This window comes from Haliotis rufescens, unplaced genomic scaffold (assembly GCF_023055435.1).
Source record: "Haliotis rufescens isolate VD_foot unplaced genomic scaffold, xgHalRufe1.0.p SCAF_14, whole genome shotgun sequence".
Classification (NCBI taxonomy): domain Eukaryota; kingdom Metazoa; phylum Mollusca; class Gastropoda; order Lepetellida; family Haliotidae; genus Haliotis; species Haliotis rufescens.
Window position 1 is genome coordinate 33,031,973 of NW_025963824.1, and position 22,174 is coordinate 33,054,146.

Consider the following 22,174-nt stretch of genomic DNA (forward strand, 5'->3'; position numbering starts at 1 on the left):
CAAACAAAACCTTTTTGAGTCAGTTATATACAGTTTGCAATTATATGTTTAAGGCAAAGATTACCTAACGAATTCCACAATGATATCAACGCTGGCATTGTCGGCTTCGTCCCCACACACGTCATCAACGTCAACATCATCCTCGGCTACGTCTTCTACCACGACAACGACCACACAGCCGCCGCCTGTAAACAAAACCTTCCCTGGTCAAGTCGAACCTTATCACTACAATATGGAGCTGTTCATTGACATCTACCAATGTAATTCATCATTATTCAAACTCCACGGCAACGTATCTATCTTCCTTGACGTAAAAACACCGACGGCGAATATTATTCTTCATGCCAAAGAGCTAACCATTTTCAGACAATCCCTATCTTTAAAACCATTGAGAACCAATCAGTGCGCTCCAGGAATTGTTGAAGCAGTCTATGATAAAGAAAAGGAGTTGTATACTCTCGTGTTAGACGAGAAGTTGACTGTAGGCGAGAGGTACGAGTTGGCTATTCGATATGAGGACAAGCTGACGTCATCACCATTCGGAATATCGTTCGGCTACGACACAGACGAGACTGGACAAAAACAGTGAGTACATGTACCAGGCTATCATTGTTACTATGTATACTTTGTTTGTTTGTTTGTTTGTTGTTTCAAGACACGCAATCAACTAAGTCACCTGACCACCTGATCCACATTTTGTAAACAACCGGTTGATGTGGTCTTATAAACATTTTGAAAAGTAATTTCGCGGATGTTGCACTGCTGTGTGAAAATAAATGTACTGGTATGTTATGAAATCCTAATGCCAGTTTTATAGTGCACGGCCACTGAGATACCATGCAGCAGTTTAACACGGATACTCCACTCAGATACAGTATACTGATTGCGAACCTACCAGTCCTTGTTTTATTCCCTTAAGGCCGAGCGCAGGCAGGGTAACAATAGGTACCATCTTTAACATGTTTTGGTCGGGCATAGAACCACTAACCTTCTGCTCTATCCGCTAGATCAGGGAACTGAATTAAGTGGCATCGTGAGACTTCATGTCCCCCAGTGGTGTCGTGTTAGCAGGGAGGGGGCGAGTGTCAGGCTCAGTGAGGGACAATGAACTACAGTAAACTACGTTTATAACGAACACGCTTATAACGAAGTGACGGATATAGCGAACTTACTTTTTTGTCCCGACTATTGACTGTAGTTATGATGTATATTTGCTTATAACGAACTACGGTTATAACGAACTAAAATTAGGGGTCCCTTTGAGTTCGTTATATCCGTAGTTTACTGTAGTGGCAAAGACATTATCACGACTGTCCCACCTAATTCGCTTACAGTAATTTAAAGTACTAAAGTGAACGTCTGCGAGGTTAACACTGCGTGTACCTTGCGACTTTTTCGTCGAGTGGTCAAATTCGACGACGTGGTTCATTGCATGTCACCGTACCTTGGCGACACAGTATACTGTCTCCGAGCCGACCCGTCCTTGTTTTAGCCCCTGAATTTTGAGCGCCAGGCGGGGCAACAAGAATAACCATTTTTAACGTATCTTGGTATGACGCGGCCGGGGACCGAACTATCGACCCTCCGCTCACCTGGCAGACGATGTATCTACTAGGCCAGGGATGTGGTCTATTAAAGCAGTGAATCACAAGCTTCCCCAGAGCACAATGTCCCGACTTTGGGCACAATATCAGATATCACCATGGCATCAACAGACATCTTCCAAGAACAAGCAGACCTCGCATCTCCACAACAGCCCATACTCGCTACATCCGGGTACTTCACCTTGGAAACCGTACTCTGCACAGTACTCTGGAAAACAAATGCTTGGACTTTAAAACTGCGCCCACTGTGTTGCAAAACGAATGTCTTGACGTTTTTCTTTGCTTATAAGTAGCAAAATCTCTGCGCTTGTACACAGCAGACGTAATACAAAATTATCATATCGTTTTTGTTAGTTTCAACAAAATCATCAATAGTACTATCATGTCACTTGATTGTCTGGTTCATCGATCACTTGATTGTCTGGTTTGTTTACAGGCTGACGTCGCATGGCAGAAGTTTTGATTGTTTATTTGTTGTTTAACGCCGCACTCAGTAATATTCAAGCTATATTATGGCTGGACTAACGAGTCTATGCATACTCCAAACAAAATCGCGCACCGAAATCGAAATCGAACTGTCGTGCAGACTTCGGTCGATTGCAGGATTTGCAAAGGATGTGCACCGCCAACTCGTTGTCAGCAGATATTTTCCAAATCTTATCATGTTTTTAATCAAGGTGCTCACGTGATTTGATGCATTTCGCGATGTTAGACCCGTTTTATCACAATATAGATCTTGATTATCGATCAGATCGTCCTGACTGGGCGCCACCATTTTGTGTGAAGCAAACGCAAGTTATACGAGAGGTGAATCTGATTGGTCCATAGGAGAGGCTTAGAAGGGACATAACTGGTAATAGCCACTGGTGGCGCTACGATCGAGCCCAGTAATTCCAGCCTAGTTCGGCAAGGGCGGAAACTGGACTTTTAATGTCAGTTAACTCTCTTGCCTCGGGAAGAATGGACTGCCACTCCACAAGGTGTCTCAGTTCACTGGGCAGTCATTCAGGCCAATGGTACACAGACACGGCACTACACGGCTTTACGACGGACACACTTGAGATTCTGACATAACCGCCACATGCAAAGCCTTCTTAGCGATCATTTTGATAAACGACGTTTCACTGTGTAATCTTCCGAGCACACAAATATCCCGAGTATCGCTTTTGCAGCCTTCTAGGATGAATCGGGGGGCACGGGTGGCCCAGTCGTCTAAGGCGCGCGATTCGCTGTGCAGTGTTGTGTCCCTTGGGCACGCCAGAAACCTATGATTGTGGGTTCGAATCCCGGTTCACCCCGATTATGTTTCTAGGTTTGTCAGCACCATACCCGTGCTCGTGGGTTTCACTGAAGTGGTAAACGTCTGAGACCTACATCACTTCGGGCTTTCTTCCCACGTGCACATTAAGCTGACACGCCGCGATATAACTGGAATAATGTTAAAAGCGGCTTTAAACCCAACTCACTCACTCACTCTAGGATGAATCTCTTGAAAATTACATGTGCGTTTCCGGGTTGCGTAAGTATATGGGGATTTTTCAAGGCAGCCTTTAAATCAACTGATTTACCCGAAGTACTGTTCATAGGAGTCAATGAGTATATATTTAAAGAATCGCTAGGTCCAAATTATTGTAGGGCGGTAGCGATCTCAATGTCTACTGAATATGTCTCACCCAGTTCGATGATCCTCCATCAAACTTTCCCAACATGTAACATATTTGTTCTCCCCTTGTAAATGCGTTTAAATTCCTGAAATAAATAAAAAACCTGCTTTGCGCGTAAATACTTTTTGCAAAGACGAAAGGGTGTTGAGACTTGGCCTTTGGTATACGTTATCAATGCATAGAATTCAAGGTAAATGTCTTGCATTGTTATATTTTGCGGCATTAAGTTCTGCGTCCTGAAGAATGATACAATCTCATACTTTTCGCTTTGTCATTGTTATATCACGAAACTTATCATTATTTTGAGCATATTTGAATGACCATAACACATCCCCATCACATCAATGTTATCAATGAATGCGGACAAAGCAAGGCATCATACCTACAGCTGGTAATGTTAATTTATGAAGAGAATACTGTTCTGTTTAGAGAAAACCCTGACGAACTAAAAAGAAAAACACTTGACACATAAGAATGTATGATATTTTCTCTTTGTTCTACTCTTGTTTGGGGGGCACAGTCGTCTAAGGCGCCGCGATTCGCTGTGCAGAGTTGCGTCCCTTGGAAACGCCAGAAACCTATGATTAAGTGTGTTTGGTTTAACGCCGCTTCTAATAGTATTACAGTTATATCGCGGTTGTCAGCTTAATGTAGGAGGAAAGCCCGAAGTGATGCAGGTCTCAGACGTTTACTACTTTGGTGAAACCCATGAGCACGGGTATGGTGCTGACAAACCTAGAAACATAATCTGGGCGAACCAGGATTCGAACCTACAGTCAAAGGTTTCTGGGGTGCCAGAGGGACTCAACTCTGCACAGCGAATCGCGGCGCCTTAGACGACTGGGCCACCCGTGCCCCCTTTATCTTATGTGTAATCGTGTCATATAACTTTTGTGGAATAACTTTGTCTAATTGTGTCATAGATACTTTGCGGTGAGCCAGTTCCATCCATCTTCAGCACGACAAGCTATTCCCTGTTTCGATGAACCTCGCTATAAGACTACCTTCAACATAACGCTGGTGAGGAAAGTGGGGAATTATACCTCGCGGTCCAACACGGACATCATCCGGCAGGATCCAAGGTGTGAATAGAGCTGTTGCATCATCAACATCATCATAATAAGTCATAGTGAGTGAATGAGTATGGTTTTACGCCGCTTTTAGCAATATTCCAGCAATATCACGGCGGAGGACACCAGAAATGAGCTTCACACATTGTAGCCATGTCGGTAATGGAACCCGGGTCTTCGGCGTGACGGGAGAACGCATTAACCACTCGGCTACCTGACCGCCCCTAATAATTCATAACTACGTCTTGGCAATGTAAGGCAGCGTTGTCAAAGACACTAATTGAAGGTATATAGATATTACCAGGCAGTTGATAAGCCGACTACAGTTATCATTATTTTGTTAAAAAATGAGTTTCTTATATTTACATAATCAGAGGTGATTTAAAAACATATCATGTTTCAGGGGAGACAACTTTGTTGCCGACGTCTACAAGACAACACCAAAGATGTACATCGACATCCTCGCCTTCGCTGTTGTCAACTACGACTACATGGAAAACGTCACTTCCACAGGGGTCACGGTAAGACGCAGCAGATCATACACCATTCAGAATTACAGTCTTCATGGATGCTTCATAGTAAAAAATGATTAAATACGACAAAACCATTTCCATAATTTTAAGAAATAGCATGTATAATAATAATAATTTCATAATGTAATATATTACTTTCAAACACATTGGGGCTTGCGATCGTTTTCTATGGAACAGCAAACTACGGTTATAAAAAAACTCACTAATAACTACCACTAATTTTAGTTCGTAATAACCGTAGTTCGTTATAAGCATACATACAACATTTATCATCCAAAACTGGCTCCCACAGGAGATATCGCTTGGGTGAGATCAAGCGATTTGTTACTTGCCCGTGAAGAGATCACCCGTTTAATAAACATACAACTGTATTACACATTGTGTAATACCAAAACGTGTGGTCTCGTACTCTCGGAACAAATATTGAAAGCTCTCAACATCCCTTGGCTTATTCAACGACATTGCGTGTGGAGATGATAGATCGCTGAGAGGAGCTTATGCACACTCGATGACCCGCGCAAGCTTGTTGCTAGGCTGACGTCACATGGCATTGTTTCGCCGATGGATCTTCCACAAATTACGTCATCGGGTATTGTGACGTGATTGTTAACTTTGAGGTGCAAGGCCCCGTTCCACAAGGCATTCGTATTGTAGCTCAACTACACTTGTTGGTCTAAGTTAAAGTATGTGAATTGCGATAACCTCAGCGCTACGATAATTTTGTGGAACGGACGCCTGAATTCTAAAGGTGGACCGTTGTATGGTATTAATTTCATACGTTTAAACTTTTGACGTGTTTGAAGTATTACTCAATCGGATTATGCCGTGGATCGGGTAGGTGTCAGCCTATTCACACTCAACAGTATAATTCGAAAAACGGTATTAATGGCAAGTAATAAATAAAATACTAAACTCGCTCCCGTCACGTGAATTCGTGAATGGTTGTGGTATCTGACTCGCTTTCGCTCGTCAGATACCAGAACTATTCACTCGTTTCATAAAATTGGTATTACACGGAAGCTCGTTTAGTATTCTATATATCTACACTGTAGATATCGATGCAATGAAATTGCATTACAATGCTTTGCAGACCATTGTGACGTCATTCGTTACCATGACGTCACAATCAAATGCCATCATTAATGGCTCTACTACTGAAGCTGTTAGCAGTACTTTTTACACTTAAGACACTGCTTATAACTGTCTACAAACTGAAAAAGGTGGAAGAATGATGTTGGATGATAAATAAAATCTTACCCTCGTGTCTTTTGATATCAAATATACACTCGTAAATATATTTAATATCAAAAGACACTCGGGTGTGATTCTCTATATATGACCAAAAATAAGTTCGTTATATCGGTCAGTTAGTTATAAGCGTGTTCGTTATAAACGTTGTTTACTGTTTGTGCATTCAGATAATAAAAGCGACCTTTACATAATCATAAGATATTTCTGTGTAAAGGTGACCACCATAGGTGTCCGACTATGTCATAAGTGTGTGTGTGTTTTAATCGCTATCAAATAGTGATAATACCAGGTGTTCACGAAAAGGTGAGCGTACCCTTTCCCACCGGTGACACGCTTTGCAAACACATGCAAGGGCAAGCCAATGTTCAACAAATGAAAACACGGGAACATATGGTACAAGTTAAAACAGGGAACTGCATCGTGCATCATGTTTGTCACTCATGCTGCAAATTAGGATATGTCTTCCACATGTCTACCATAAAACATATTGAAAGATTGTTGAAATCCCGATCAAACATTTTTTAGCAAGGATCGTAAGATCTTCGAAGAAAGTTTATGCTCGATTGTACATCAAAAGTTGTGAAATGTAAACACCAAAGGCTGGAGCTGTTGGAATATTGCTGGACATGAAGGGAAAGCTAACAATTGGAAAGTTTTCATTGATCATTCTGAATCTTTATGCACTTATCTTGACCTGAAACAAAAATACTGTAGAAATATTAAAATACAAATAGACAAGATGTCACCGTCATAAAAAGAGTTTGATCAGGTTGGTTGGTTTGTTGTTTAACGCCGCACTCATCAATATTCCAGCTATATGACGGTGGTCTGTAAATAATCGAGTCTGGACCAGACAATCCAGTGATTGACATCATAGAGCATCGATCAACGTAATTGAGATCGATGACATGCATCAGCCAAGTCAGCGATCCCGTTAGTCGCCTCTTACGACAAGCATATAGTCGCCTTTTACGTCTAGCATGGGTTGCTGAAGACCTATTCTACCCCGGATCTTCACGGGTCCAGTAATAGAGAGTACTGATGAAGGGAACATATACCCTTCACTCATTTTATCAACTTGATATATACACACACTTGGAAGGGTAATATATATTATAAAGTATTTTCTATTTAGAACGAGGAAAATATAGTCTCAAACTATGCCTATTGTCACAATCATAATCTATTACATCAACTCATGCATCAACCAAGTCAGCGAGCTTGACCACCCTATCCCGTTAGTCGCCTCTTACGACAGGCATAGTCGCCTTTTACGGAAAGCATGGGATGCTGAAGAACTATTCTAACTATTTATTTCAACATTGTTCGATATTCGTCGCATGTTGATTCCTTAAAGTGAATATTCAAGAACGTATGGCATCGAAACCGCCGCGTAATATACAGTAAACAACGGATATAACGAACTCAAAGGGACCACTAATTTTAGTTCGTTATAACCGTAGTTCGTTATAAGCATATATACATCATAACTACAGTAAATACTCGGGACAAAAAAGTAAGTTCGCTATATCCGTCACTTCGTTATAAACGTGGCGGTCGGGTAGCCTAGTGGTTAAAGCGTTCGCTCGTCACGCCGAAGACCCGGGTTCGATTCCCGACATGGGTACAATGTGTGAAGCCCATTTCTGGTGTCCCCCGCCGTGATATTGCTGGAATATTGCTATAAGCGGCGTAAAACCAAACTCACTCACTCACTCACTCGTTATAAACGTAGTTTACTCTAAGATATTTTTGTTTTGTATTTCAGTATCGCACTATATCTAAGCCGGGCACTACAGCTGAAGCAACAATGGCCCACGAACAGGGAATACGGATATTTGAGTGGTTAAACAAGAACCTGCAGCCCCCCTATCCACTGTCAAAAATAGGTAAACCTGAATTAAGTGAGGTGAATTTGGGCTCATCTACGCGTTGAAGACTATTGCACTTACATAGCGACGTCGTGCATGCGCGTGTGTGTGTGGCTGCTTGTTCTAGTCTGGACTACTGCCGGTTTTATAGTGCTAGCCCATTGAAATACTACGCCGCAGTTTATCATGGACACCCCACTCAGACACAATATACTGACTCCGAGCCGACCAGTTCTTGTTTAATCCCCTTAATGCCGAGCGCCAGGCAGGGTAAAAACAAGTATCATCTGTTGACGTCATTTTGTATGACGAAGACGGGGATCGAACCACCTACATTTTGCACTCAGGGCAGGCGCTCTCTGCTGTAGACCATAGAATGAGTGAGTGAGTGAGTTGGGTTTAACGCCGCTTTTAACATTATTCCATTTATATCGCGGCGTGTCAGCTTAATGTGGGAGGAAAGCCCGAAGTGATGCAGGTCTCAGACGTTTACCACTTCGGTGAAACACACGAACACGGGTATGGTGCTGACAAACCTAGAAACATAATCGGGGCGAACCGGGATTCGAATCCACAATCGTAGGTTTCTGGCGCGCCCAAGGGACGCAACTCTGCACAGCGAATCGCGGCGCCTTAGACGACTGGGCCACCCGTTGACCATAGAGGTTAATAGAGGGAGATTGTGATACTCTTCTTGTCCACCCGTGCCAATCCCAAGTAAGGAGGAGGCGAGTGTTGGACTCAGTTACTTAAATCGTGACTTATATTTCATCCGCTTATGAACGGGGCATTTGTCTCTCATGCAATGCAAAAGTCCCAGCGAACGTATTTCACGGAAGGGACACCCACAATGTTAGTCGCCGTATACGGTGTCATGTCAGGTTAGCAGAAAAATATATTTCTGCTAACCTAATATGACACCGTATACGGCAACTAAAGACACCATAATTTTCAATGTGAAATATGTGAAGTGGGTGTTGAAAAATCCAAGATGGCTGTTACTGACGGTACAGGTCTCATATTAGATCAGTATCAACCATCTTGGATTTCTACTGACGGTATACGGGTTCATGTGGGGTCACTTGTTCTTCTCTCTGATTGGTCAATCACACTTTGAGGCATAATAAAGCGTATTACATATTTTACTTATATTACTTATATCGCGTATATTGCAATGTTTACACTTTCAGATAACATCGTCATCAAGGGCCGAGTCTGGGCCGGCATGGAGAACTGGGGACTGCTCATATATAATGACATTCTGTTCAACCCCGCTGTCGACCCGAGGAAGCTTAAACAACAAACCATGCTTTTGCTTGCACACGAAATGTGTCATCAGGTAACACTTGACACGTTGCAGTGAATGAAGGTGTGCGTTGCCCAAATAACACAGAAAACTTGTTTTATCGTTTTGGTAACATTTCCATAAGGTTACAAATACGTTCGAAAAAACGTTTGAAAAACTTAGATCTGTTACGTTTTGAAAACGTTTTGAAACAACGTTGGCGGGAAATGTTCTGGAACCATTAATTTACCTCTTAAATCGTTTCCAAAACGTTTCTGTATGGTTACAATAACGTTCGAAAAAACATTTAAAGAACACTAATTTGTGAAGGTGTGTTTAACGTTTTCAAAACGTTTCGAAAAAACGTTGTCGAGGAACATTATGGAAACCTAAACATAACTTCATGGTTGAAGCATCTGGTGTCTGTAGAGACATCTTTAGTGAGGGACGTAATCTGGTTTCGTAAAATTCGTTTCTCAATACTTCCAGTAAAGTCTTTGAAATTCACTTAGAAGTGATACTCAAATGGTAGAGGGGGCACGGGTGGCCCACTCGTCTAAGGCGCCGCAAATCGCTGTGCAGAGTTGCGTCTCTTGTGAACGCCAGAAACCTACGATTGTGGGTTCGAATCCCGGTTCGCCCCGATTATGTTTCTAGGTTTGTCAGCACCATACCCGTGCTCGTGGGTTTTACCGAAGTGGTAAACGTCTGAGACCTGCATCACTTCTGGCTTTCCTCCCACATTAAGCTGACACGCCGCGATATAAATGGAATAATGTTAAAAGCGGCGTTAAACCAAACTCTTCATTATGATGTTTCGACTGTTTCAGTGGCTAGGAAATCTGGTATCCCCGAAAACTTGGCGATGGGCGTGGCTGAGCGAGGGCTTTGCAATGTTCTTTGAGGTTCAAGTGATACACACTCTCCATCCATCCCGCAGGACGGTATGACACACATATGTTTTTTTTCCAATACACATTTACATTTTAATAGTCTGGAAAGTAGAAGTCCACGCATATCGGGTTGTCATAGTTACAGTGGACTAAGACTTTGCGGGTTGTCATAGTTACAGCATATTCAGACATATCGAGCTGTCATAGTTACAATGGGCCCAGACATAGCGAAGTATCATAGTTACAACTGGCCGACACATAGCGGGTTGCCATAGCTACAGTGGACGCACAAGCAGGTTGCCACAGCTACATTGGCCTCAGACATAGCGGGTTGCCATAGGTACAGTGGACTCACCTAAAATAGTGTCAAGAATTTGGAATACTGTACGTTTGGTTACAATGGTTTCATGTATCGTTTCAGGATGAATTGTTTGTGGTAGACTTTCTCCATCGTGTGTTTATCGACGACGCAAACAGACACTGGCCACTAGTGAAGGATGAACCAAAGTTTGACAATATCCTATACTCCAAGGTAGCGAACATTTTCTCGTATATATTGTTCTCACAATCAGATGTATTCATCAAACTGATTTTGGAATATCTTACACAATATGGACAGGTGAGCAGAGACCATATACCGGACCGCCTCCGTGGTCTAGTGGTGGAGCGTCCGCCCGGAGAGTGGAAGGTCCGGGGTTCGATGCTCGGCCGCGTCATACCAAAAGCCGTTCAAAGACGGTACTTGTTGTTACCCTGCCTGGAGCTCGGCAAAAAGGGGCTAAAACAAGGACTGAGTCAGTATACTATGTCTGAGTGGGGTGTTCATGTTAAACTGTGTCATGGTATCTCAGTGGGCTAGCACTATAAAAATCGGTAATTGTTCGGACTCATGCACGTCGCTATATAAGTGCAATAATCTTGAACGCGACGTCAAACCCCATTTCGCCACCATATAAGCCAAAGACGTATATAGACGTAATCAGTAAAAATCCAAACAGAATGTCTTCGCTCGGTTGTCTAGCGATAGTGAACTACCCAAGATGCCTTGAGCGCAATCCCCTGCTGCGGTCATCAGTGAAGACTGCTTATCCTTTCTATGTACGTATTATCGGCTTAGGGGAACGAGCTTAAGATCGATGCGAAACTTGGTCAATGAAAATGAGAAACATTGCGAATAAAACATCACTAGACATTGACGTTTTCCCTTTTCTATTATATGTCCTGTTCTGCTGGGCAGTGTTTTCTGTGCAGAAAATATCATCGTGTTTATTTGTCTCGTAAACTGAACCGGAAATATCAATCAGCTGTACACACATTTTCTCCCGGATCTACGGGTGACTCAGTTAAAAGATACCAATAATATAACCTGGAGGTATTTTGAGGCAATGATCTTAAAAGGTTGTATCTTATACTATTATTTTCCCATCAATGGCATATTCTTATATCGGGTTACTTTATTTGCAGCTTTATAGATTAATAATATAAATTATTAATAATAACCAAAAGAGTAGCACTTTAATATACTGCCGGAATGTTTTCACCTTTTAACGAGTCAAAATATGACATTTATGACATAGGTATCCATTCTCTATCAGCTGACACAGTTTCAAATTGCCTGATATACAAGCATGTGGTTTGTGTTGACAGGAAGGTAGTGTTGTCTGGATACACGTGTCGTGATATACAGACATATGGTTTATGTTGACAGGGAGTTTGTGTGCTGTATGTATGACTTCACACACAAACATGTGGTTTGTATTGACAGGGAGTTTGTGTGCTGCATTCATGACTTGACACACAAACATGTGGTTTGTATTGACAGGGAGTTTGTGTGCTGCATTCATTACTTGACACACAAACATGTGGTTTGTATTGACAGGGAGTTTGTGTGCTGTCTGCATGGCGTGATATACAAACATGTGGTTTGTGTTGACAGGGAGTTTGTGTTCTGTCTGCATGGCGTGATATACAAACATGTGGTTTGTATTGACAGGGAGTTTGTGTGCTGTCTGCATGGCTTGATATACAAACATGTGGTTTGTATTGACAGGGAGTTTGTGTGCTGTCTGGATGGCATGATATACAAACATGTGGTTTGTATTGACAGGGAGTTTGTGTGCTGTCTGGATGGCATGATATACAAACATGTGGTTTGTATTGACAGGGAGTTTGTGTGCTGTATGCATGGCTTGATATACAAACATGTGGTTTGTGTTGACAGGGAGTTTGTGTGCTGTCTGCATGACGTGATATACATACATGTGGTTTGTATCGACAGGGAGTTTGTGTGCTGTCTGCATGACGTGATATACAAACATGTAGTTTGTGTTGACAGGGAGTTTGTGTGCTGTCTGCATGACGTGATGTACAAACATGTGGTTTATGTTGACAGGGGGTTAATGTGCTGTATGTATGGCGTGATGTACAAACATGTGGTTTATGTTGACAGGGGGTTAATGTGCTGTAATGCATGGCTTGATATACAAACATGTGGTTTATGTTGACAGGGGGTTAATGTGCTGTAATGCATGGCTTGATATACAAACATGGGGTTTATGTTGACAGGGGGTTAATGTGCTGTAATGCATGGCTTGATATACAAACATGTGGTTTATGTTGACAGGGGGTTAATGTGCTGTATGTATGGCGTGATGTACAAACATGTGGTTTGTATTGACAGGGGGTTAATGTGCTGTATACATCGCTTGATATACAAACATGTGGTTTGTGTTGACAGGGGGCTTGTTTGCTGTATGCATGGCGTGATATACAAACATGTGGTTTATGTTGACAGGGGGTTAATGTGCTGTATGTATGGCGTGATGTACAAACATATGGTTTGTATTGACACGGAGCTAGTGTTGTGTATGCATGGCTTTGTATACAAACCTGTGACTTCTTTAAGTGGCATTTAGAAGTTGATGTGATGAAGTAAGACAAGTTCTATGGATGAACAACTTCTTTATTACAATTAGTGCTACGTTTCGGTGTAGATCCTAACACCTTTATCAAGCAAGTGATGGATAGTGCTAAACAACATAAATATATATACTTATTAACATCAGTGTTTATACAGTAAATTGATTGATGGACACAGAGAGCTGATTAAGATAATTGGAAGCCAGTGGATGGCTAATGGGACGGGGTAAACAACCACGGAAGCTGATTTGGGATGATTGGAAGCCAGTAAATTAGAAGCACTAATTGTAATAAAGAAGTTGTTCATCCATAGAACTTGTCTTACTTTACAAACCCGTGGTTTATTTTGACAGGGGGCCAATCTTGTGTATGCTCGTGTTATGTATGCATGGCTTTGTATACAAACATGTGGTTTGTGTTCACAGGGAGCTGGCGTTGTCCGGATGATGCGACTGATCTTCGGAGAGGAACTGTTTCTGAGAGCAATAAATGCAAGTCCAGGAATAGACTGACATACAGTCCCAGAAATAAAGTTATCATATTTTAAACTATACATCTGCAAAATAAACAATCATAATGGAGCCAGAAATAATGCTTAATTTCAGAGCTGAGGCGTTCTGGACATGGCCAGACGTTTCTAAAGACCAAAAAATAATGTATTGTCTTGGGTCTGGGAGGCTGAGAAATACAGGCGCTGGGCATGTTGTTGATCAGAAGGTCACCTGTCAAAGCTATGAACATGCATTTTATATATAAAAAAACCGTCAACTTCCATTTAAATTGTGGCTCATTCTTTCAGTATATTTTTTTCGTTTGCCAAAAGTTCAACAATGACAATGTGCTTATTAGGTCCAAGTGCATTCATTAAAGCTCCTGTAAATATTACTTTAATAATCAGGTTGTTTTGGTTCACCAATCCACCGGACGCGGGACACAAACAACGAATACTACAACTAATGTATCTTACCGACATATTTTGAATGTTCTTAACAATGCTGGGGCGGTCGGGTAGCCTGGTGGTTAAAGCGTTCGCTCGTCACGCCGAAGACCCGGGTTCGATTCCCGACATGGGTACAATGTGTGAAGCCCATTTCTGGTGTCCCCCGCCGTGATATTGCTGGAATAGTGCTAAAAGCGGCGTAAAACCATACTCACTCACTCAACTCACTCTTAACCATGCTGGATTGGTCTATAGCTGTTCTAGAAGATTCTAGAAGATTCCAGATTGCAGTTAACTCCAAACGCATCTCAATAAAGTAACTTCCTCACCACTGCTTACATTTGATAGTAATACATTACTGATAACTAGCTATTGTCACACAATGAACTTCTACTGAATCTCAACAGAAACAATGTGATACAAGTACAACACTGTTAAAATAGCAATAAATTACACTGCCATACAACAATATTCAAAATTGAGACACATTTTGTTTTTGATACTATACATTTTACCTTTTGACGACTTATCTTTTTGCACTTATTCAGCACTGTAGTTTATATCACATGTGTGTTGTTGTACTTTCAGCTTTATTTGATCAGGCATCAGTACGGATCAGTAGAGAATTCCGACATGTGGACAGTCTTCAATGAGGTACTTGTTACATTTATTACTCTGCCTAATATACAAATGTACATTATCATAGACCGCCTCCGTGGTCTAGTGGTAGAGCGTCCGCCCGGAGAGCGGAAGGTCCGGGGTTCGATCCCCGGCCGCGTCATACCAAAAGACGTTAAAAGATGGTACTTGTTGTTACCCTGTCTGGCGCTCGGCATTAAGGGACTAAAACTAGGACTGATCGGCTCGGAGTCAGTATACTGTGAGGGGTATTCATGTTAAACTGCGGCATGGTATCTCAGTGAGTTAGCACTATAAATCGGCATCAGTCCGGACTAGTACAAGCAGCCACACAAACACACACACGTACATGCATGTCACTATATAAGTGCAATAATCTTGGACGCAACGTTAAACCCCATTCCACCACCACATTATCATAGCTGATCTGCGTCGATGAAAACATCATAAGAATGCATAACGTGATTATGTATTTTTATTCATATGGAATTGTTTTAGTCTGCCATATAACAGCAGTTGACCAAGCATTCAATCGATTAAGTGAGTGAGTGAGTGAGTTTGGTTTTACGCCGCTTTGAGCAATATTCCAGCACTATCACGGCAGTGGACACCAGAAATGGGCTTCACACATTGTACCCATGTCGGGAAACGAACCCAGGTCTTCGGCGTGACGAGCGAACGCTCTAACCATTAGGCTACCCGACCGCCCCTCAATCGATTAAGACGGTCAGACACGTACAAGGACACTCATCACTTAGGTATGTGTGGGCCTAGTCATTTAAATGAACAATGGTTCCAAATTATGTCAGATGATTCATTAACGGTTCAAATACATGTGAGTGAGTGAGTGAGTTGGATTTAACGCCGCTTTTAACAGTGTTCCAGTTATATCGCGGCGTGTCAGCTTAATGTGGGAGGAAAGCCAGAAGTGATGCAGGTCTCAGACGTTTACCACTTCGGTGAAACCCACGAGCACGGGTATGGTGCTGACAAACCTAGAAACATAATCGGGGCGAACCGGGATTCGAACCCACAATCGTAGGTTTCTGGCGTGCCCAAGGGACGCAACTCTGCACAGCGAATCGCGGCGCCTTAGACGACTGGGCCACCCGTGCCCCCTCAAATACATGTTGTAAGGTAATTGAATAATGTTTGTTGTTTAAGGCCGCACTTAGAAATGTTCCAGCTATATGACGGCGTCTGTAAATAATTGAGTCTGGACCAGACAAACCAGTGATTGACATAAAATCGATCTACGGGATACTTTGACATGTATCAACCAAGTCAGCGAGCCTGACCACCCGATCCCGCTAGTTGCCTCTTATGACAAGCATGGATTGCTTTAGATCAATTCTAACCCGGAATCTTCATGGGGTAATTTAATAATGAACTAAATAAATTGTGTAAGGTAATTGAACAGTGGTTCAAGTACATGTTGTCAGGTAATTCAATGACTGATTACATATTTGTTTTCAGGTGATTATATGATAGTTCATGCTCGTGTCAGGTAGTTAAATAATGTTTCAAATACATATAATGTCATTGAATAACAGTGTGTGATTAAGTATTGTTTTACGCCGCTATAAGCAACATTCCAGCAATATCACGGCGGGGAAACACCACAAATGGGCTTTACACATTGTACCCATGTGGAGAATCGAACCCGTGTCTTCGGTGTGACGAACGAACGCTTTAACCACTAGGCTACCCCACCTGCCTAATTGAATAACAGATGATATAACTGTTATCAGATAACTGAGTAAAGGTTCAAATACATTTCAGGTAATTGAATAGTGGATTAAATACCAATTGCCAGGTACCTAATTAATGAATGGAATACATGTCAGGCAATTAAATATGTAGCATGACAATACTTTAAGCTGGCATGAGGTGGGCACCCCTAAAGACAACTAAGTAAGCCTTGCAAAGGTTTCGTTCCACCTTGAACGTCACTATTATGACTTTCTATCGCTCATTGTGACGGAGCAGATATTACGTCACAGTCGTGTACAGAAAAGCTCCAAATAGCAAGCTCTCTGTTGTCCAAAAACCTTGAAATACATTCGTGTTTTCTGCACGAAATGTATTGCCACACATCCTTTGAATATTGTAGCATCCGCATCTTTCCATTTGTATAGCCTATAATTGTACATATTATTTCAATATGCCTAACGACAAACGACTGTGAAAGAAGTATTATTCTAAAAATATTATCTTCCGCGGTGACGCGGTCGCTTCATCGGCTCATTGGCTAGTTCAATCAGAGGGTGTTTATTGTGATTTGATACGTCTGATCGAGTATTTTCCAAATTCATAGTAGAATCTATCATAAATTATCGGTCAAAATACCAGTTGTTTCATGGAGGTACCCTTCTATTATTACTGAACTACCTACATTTCTGTTTCTGTCCTATACTGAACATTGAACACTTACTCTGTAATTCTATTGAAGGAAGCTGCAAAGGAGAATATTACTTTAAACGTTGGAGATTTAATGGAACCGTGGCTGCTACAAATGCATTATCCGGTTGTCATGGTTACAATCCAACGACCAGGGGCCCTGGAAGTCAGTCAACAGCTATTCCAAACCAACATGAGCGCGGACGTCAGCGACGATGGAGCGAAATACGGGTATGTTGCTACTGGCTTGTTTATACACATAAAAACAGGAACACTTTGAGGCATGTGTATGCCGAGAAACATAATAATTAATCGAGTCAGATTTGCAACCGGTACTGATTGTGTCTGTCAAACGAACAACACTTGTCAGTTATTTTCGTTTAAATACATATATATCAAACGGGAAGTATAGGAAGAAATACCATACACGCTTCCATCTGTTCAGATTCCTCAGAGAGTCCATTTGGTTTGTGTGTCTGTGAGAGGTCTGGGGCACGACAAACTTGGGGGACAAAATGGCAACGTGGTAACAAATCTTACGGCTGAGAAGGAGAATAGGGGTCTGATTGGTTGAAGGTTGCAGTCGGAACTCGACAACAGGTCTAACGAGAATAGTGTTGTGTATATATATCTGTACTACTCAAAGTTTGCTAAGGATCATTACTTTAAGAGGTAATACGTCATATTGTGTGCATATGTTGAAACATATACAATATTGCGTGATCATGAAGACAAAAAGTCAATTTTTATGTGACACAGAATACCAACAGACAACATGTGGTCAATTATCATTCAGATCACCTGTCAAAATGAGAGTATCTGATGATAACTGAAACGTCAAAACGTCACGAAAGCAAATTCATTGACACAACTCTCAGTATCGCACATGTGATCTATGTGATGCGATCACAGCCTGGTACTGTCGCCTCATAAGTCCCTGGATGGTTGCAAAGGGAAGAATTGCCCAAGGTAAGAGCACTGCCGAGTTCGTGTAGAGTTACCAGAGGGGCAAGTGGTCGTGGGAAGGCCATCTGTAGCTCGTTTCACATGTGTTCAATAAGGTTGAGGTCTGGAGACCGTGTTGGCTACTCCGTGAAATCAATGGTCTCATTTTCTTCGAAGGCATTAACAACCCTGGCACGATGAGGTCGTGCGATATCGTCTACGAGGATAACATGTGGTCCGATTGCACCAGCATACGGTCTCACGTACACATCAAGAATGTGAACGCTTCTTCAAGCTCTGCTGATCCAACCCGAAATCACGGAAATCACGGTCATGTTCGGCTACGTTGGAATCCTGAAATCTTTCTCCTTGTCTTCGCCACACTCGGACGCGACGATCAGTGATATCTAGACAGTATCTCGATTCATCATTTCAAAGTACTAGAGCTCTGTCCTTGGCTGTCTAGTTGAGGTGACCTTCAGCCCAATCCAAACGTGTCAGTGGGATGCGAATGCGTGCCCTTCGTTCCCGGAGACCAGCATCACGGAGACGATTACGCACTGTATGAGTAGAAACGTTAACACCCTGGCGTTCCACAAACCATTTCTGAGTGTTGTGGCAGTCACGAAGTAATGACGTCTTGCTACAGTCAGGAGACACATGTCTTCCCGCTGTGTGGTGGAATGCTGTCGACCACCTGGATTTCGCTGGGTAGCTTGTCCAAACGTTTGGTATCGATTCCATTCTCTGCTCTTCACACCTTGGCTGACACCAAAGACATGTGCAACGTCACATTGTGTTAACCCACTTCAAGCAAGCCTATGTATCTGCCTAATTTTCGGTCGTCAGACGAGCGCTGAGGAGACAAAAGTGCATTCAGTTGTTGCAATCCTTAGTAGCAAATGTTGTTGTGCTCTCAAGTAATTATGTGAAACGATTCTGTGACGATACCACACAGGTTTTCAAGCACCTCGACACGGCGTCCCCGTGACTGCGTGCCTCTGTCCGCTCATCGTGAACTTGAGGCCCTATAGGGGTTATCCAATCACTTTGCACCGGGATGTTTCAATTTTTGTTTGTTGGATTATGTTTGATATCATCAATACTTGATCCTGAGGAAACTTTGAGTAGCATACGAGATAACTATATATATTTTAACCTCTTTCTTGTAGATATAAATGGGACATTCCCCTTACTTATGTTACTGGATCTGATACTTCGCCCTTCAGTAAAGAGTACACATTTCAAGAAATATCGTGGCTCTACAGAACACAGAACTCAAGTAAGAACACCGAGTAGCATTGAGTAGTATGCAGTGTTGAACCAACCAACACACCTCACAAGCGTTGATCCTTATAGGGAAAAGATATCACCAAGTAATACAGTTTGCTAACTTATTATATCTTCAATGAATTTCCAAGTGTATAGATCAGTCGGGTAGCCTAGTGGTTAAAACGTTCGCTCGTCACGCCGACGACCCGGGCTCGATTCCCGACATTAGTACAATGTGTGAAACCCATTTCTGGTGTCCCCGCCGTGATATTGCTGGAATATTGCTAAAAGCGGCGTAAAATCAAACTCACTCACTCACTCCAAGTGTATAGATATTATTTTGTTTGTGCTTGCCCTTTCAGTGTATGCTCCAGCGTATGCTTGAACAAAACACGTAGATCTGTGCCTACTGGTATAATGGTTTACATGGAAATCAATCCAACGTCTTTGAACTGTTTTTAACATGCTTAACTTCTTGCTCATTTGCACAAAATGCCAAAGGAAAGAGATCTCACCCGCTAAAATGGCAGAAAAAAACTGACTGAACTTTATCTTTCTCCACTTCCTGTCTCCTCAAACATGTATATTGTACCACGGCATTTAGAATAGCATTGTTAAAAGCGTGGTATATAAAAGGAATCATGAAAAGTTGTTGACGGTCAAATTTGTGTGACTGGTTAGTTGGCTTCAACCAAGCCACCGAGCGTGAGCACCCGCCTTTTACAACCATCTGAGTGTTTGGCAGAATTACGTTTCTGGAGTATTTCATCGTGAACAAAGAAATGGCTTATAACGTAGCTATTTATGGGGCTAGAGGAGTGTGAGTGAGTGAGTGAGTGAGTTGGGTTTAACGCCGCTTTTAACAGTATTCCAGTTATATCGCGGCGTCTCAGCTTAGTGTAGGAGGAAAGCCCGAAGTGATGCAGGTCTCAGACGTTTACCACTTCGGTGAAACCCACGAGCACGGGTATGATGCTGACAAACCTAGAAACATAATCGGGGCGAACCGGGGGACTAGAGGAAAAACACGACGTGTTTGTTATTAAACGCAGCACAAATCAGCTGCATTGCTGAAGGTCTGTAAATAATCAAATGTGAACCAGGCAACCAAGTGATTCATATTGTGAACAACGGTCCACACTGCCTGGGTAACCAACCAACTCACCTAGCCTGACTAAATCAGAATACCCACGAGGGTTGTTGTATGCGCTGTTGTATGCTTCAGCTTTGGTGGAAGACGTCAACATAACAGACCCCTCTACTCCCGGAGGCTGGGTTCTTGTCAACCTCCACCAGACGGGGTACTACAGGGTGAACTATGAGGAAGCCAACTGGTTGGCCCTAGTTAGACAGTTGGAAACAGATCACACAGTAAGTACTACCTTGAACATGGGCAGTCTTAAAAAAGGCGGAAATGGTGCATAACCCAGAGGCGGGGTTCTCCTTCACCTCCACCAGACGGGGTACTTCAGGATGAACTATGATGAGGTTAAGTGGTTAGCTCAAGTAAGACAACTGGAAGCTGATCATACAGTGGACATGGGTAGTCTTTGAAAAGGAAGAGATGGCGCACGTCAGGCCCCTTTGACATGAATTTGGTTGTGTTTCTATTGGGTTCCTGCAAGTTATATGCGTGTTATAAATGATGCTGATAGATTTCCTGAGGCATTGCATGATACAGATATTGTTGACACATGGTACATTCGTCCCATTCAGGTAGAACCATTGGAAGGTTCCCTCTTGTCGTGTTTATGTTGCCATGCATTCCAAAGGACGTTACGATACATGATATGTTAGCATGAGACATCGTGGTGCATTCAAACTGTGTCACCAAACCCTGTTCAAAAGGCCATGATTTTATTCGAAATTTCACGATTTGTCAATCATTTTGTTGCACTCACTCACTCACTCACTCACTCACTCACTCACAATGAGCTTAACCAATATTTCTACATATGTATTTGCTTGCAGGTTATCCCGCCTGTCAACAGAGCTCAGATAATCGATGATGCGTTTAATCTTGCTAGGTAAGCTATTCGTCGAAAAAAATGAAACTATCAGCTTCAGGAGGCTTAGCGGATGGTTGCATTGTTCATTTTAAGAAGATTAACAACATGGTTTCGGTAGGTTTCGCTGTTTAAATTGCATACCGCTCCTGAATGAATGATAAAAGTATATAGGTAAGATAAAATAAGATATATTTTATCATAGTGTCACATATAGTACATAGTAAAAATATAACATGTTATTTAAGCAACAGTACTAATTTAAGTACGATATCCAGCCTGGTAAAGGCTTATATTCTTAAAACATGATTAAAATATATAAATTATGTTAATACCCACCAAACATGGGAATGTAGCTGTATATAAAATACATACATTTTCCAGTCTTTTACTACGTACTTAATGTTAATAGAGTACTTAGGTGGATACCTTAAGCACCAATAAAAATATTGTCAGCGAGAGTAACTGATAGAAACGTCTTGCTGCATAATGTAAGTTAACTTGTGGCTAATTGAATACGTACAAAATTCAGGGTAAATTTCCTCTGCTTTTTTTAGTAGATTTAAACGCTGATAGACTTAAAGTCACAGGAAATGAGAAAGTGGGTTTCATCTTCCACAAAGTTAACGTTTTTGAGTTTCGCAATATTTACACAGTCTATCCCCGAAAGTTTGGGGAGGCTTAGCATAGCGACCAGTCTCAACTGATAAGGGTAGAGAGCCACATCTGAATTTGGATAATAAGCTTCGATGGTCACGCCTCACGATCCGACGAACATAGGTATTTACCTAATTATCAAACTTGAAAACTCTACATGTTCTGAGCCTGTTGTCATTCTTTTTACTGTTATTGTTAATATATTTTTGATGTATTCCTATCTTC

General features: G+C 42.0%; 1 protein-coding gene across 1 annotated transcript in view; it reads left to right on the forward strand.

Moving 5' to 3' along the window:
* Positions 1-22,174, forward strand: part of LOC124117133 (aminopeptidase Ey-like) — a 35,545-nt gene that overhangs the window by 5,527 nt on the left and 7,844 nt on the right. The window contains exons 2-14 of the mRNA XM_046478869.2: positions 54-585; positions 4,192-4,350; positions 4,742-4,859; positions 7,891-8,011; positions 9,184-9,332; positions 10,109-10,222; positions 10,593-10,703; positions 13,516-13,581; positions 14,619-14,684; positions 17,122-17,300; positions 19,187-19,296; positions 20,512-20,657; positions 21,258-21,313. Coding sequence (XP_046334825.2) covers positions 54-585; positions 4,192-4,350; positions 4,742-4,859; positions 7,891-8,011; positions 9,184-9,332; positions 10,109-10,222; positions 10,593-10,703; positions 13,516-13,581; positions 14,619-14,684; positions 17,122-17,300; positions 19,187-19,296; positions 20,512-20,657; positions 21,258-21,313 — 1,927 coding nt within the window. The remainder of the gene's footprint in view (positions 1-53; positions 586-4,191; positions 4,351-4,741; positions 4,860-7,890; positions 8,012-9,183; positions 9,333-10,108; positions 10,223-10,592; positions 10,704-13,515; positions 13,582-14,618; positions 14,685-17,121; positions 17,301-19,186; positions 19,297-20,511; positions 20,658-21,257; positions 21,314-22,174) is intronic.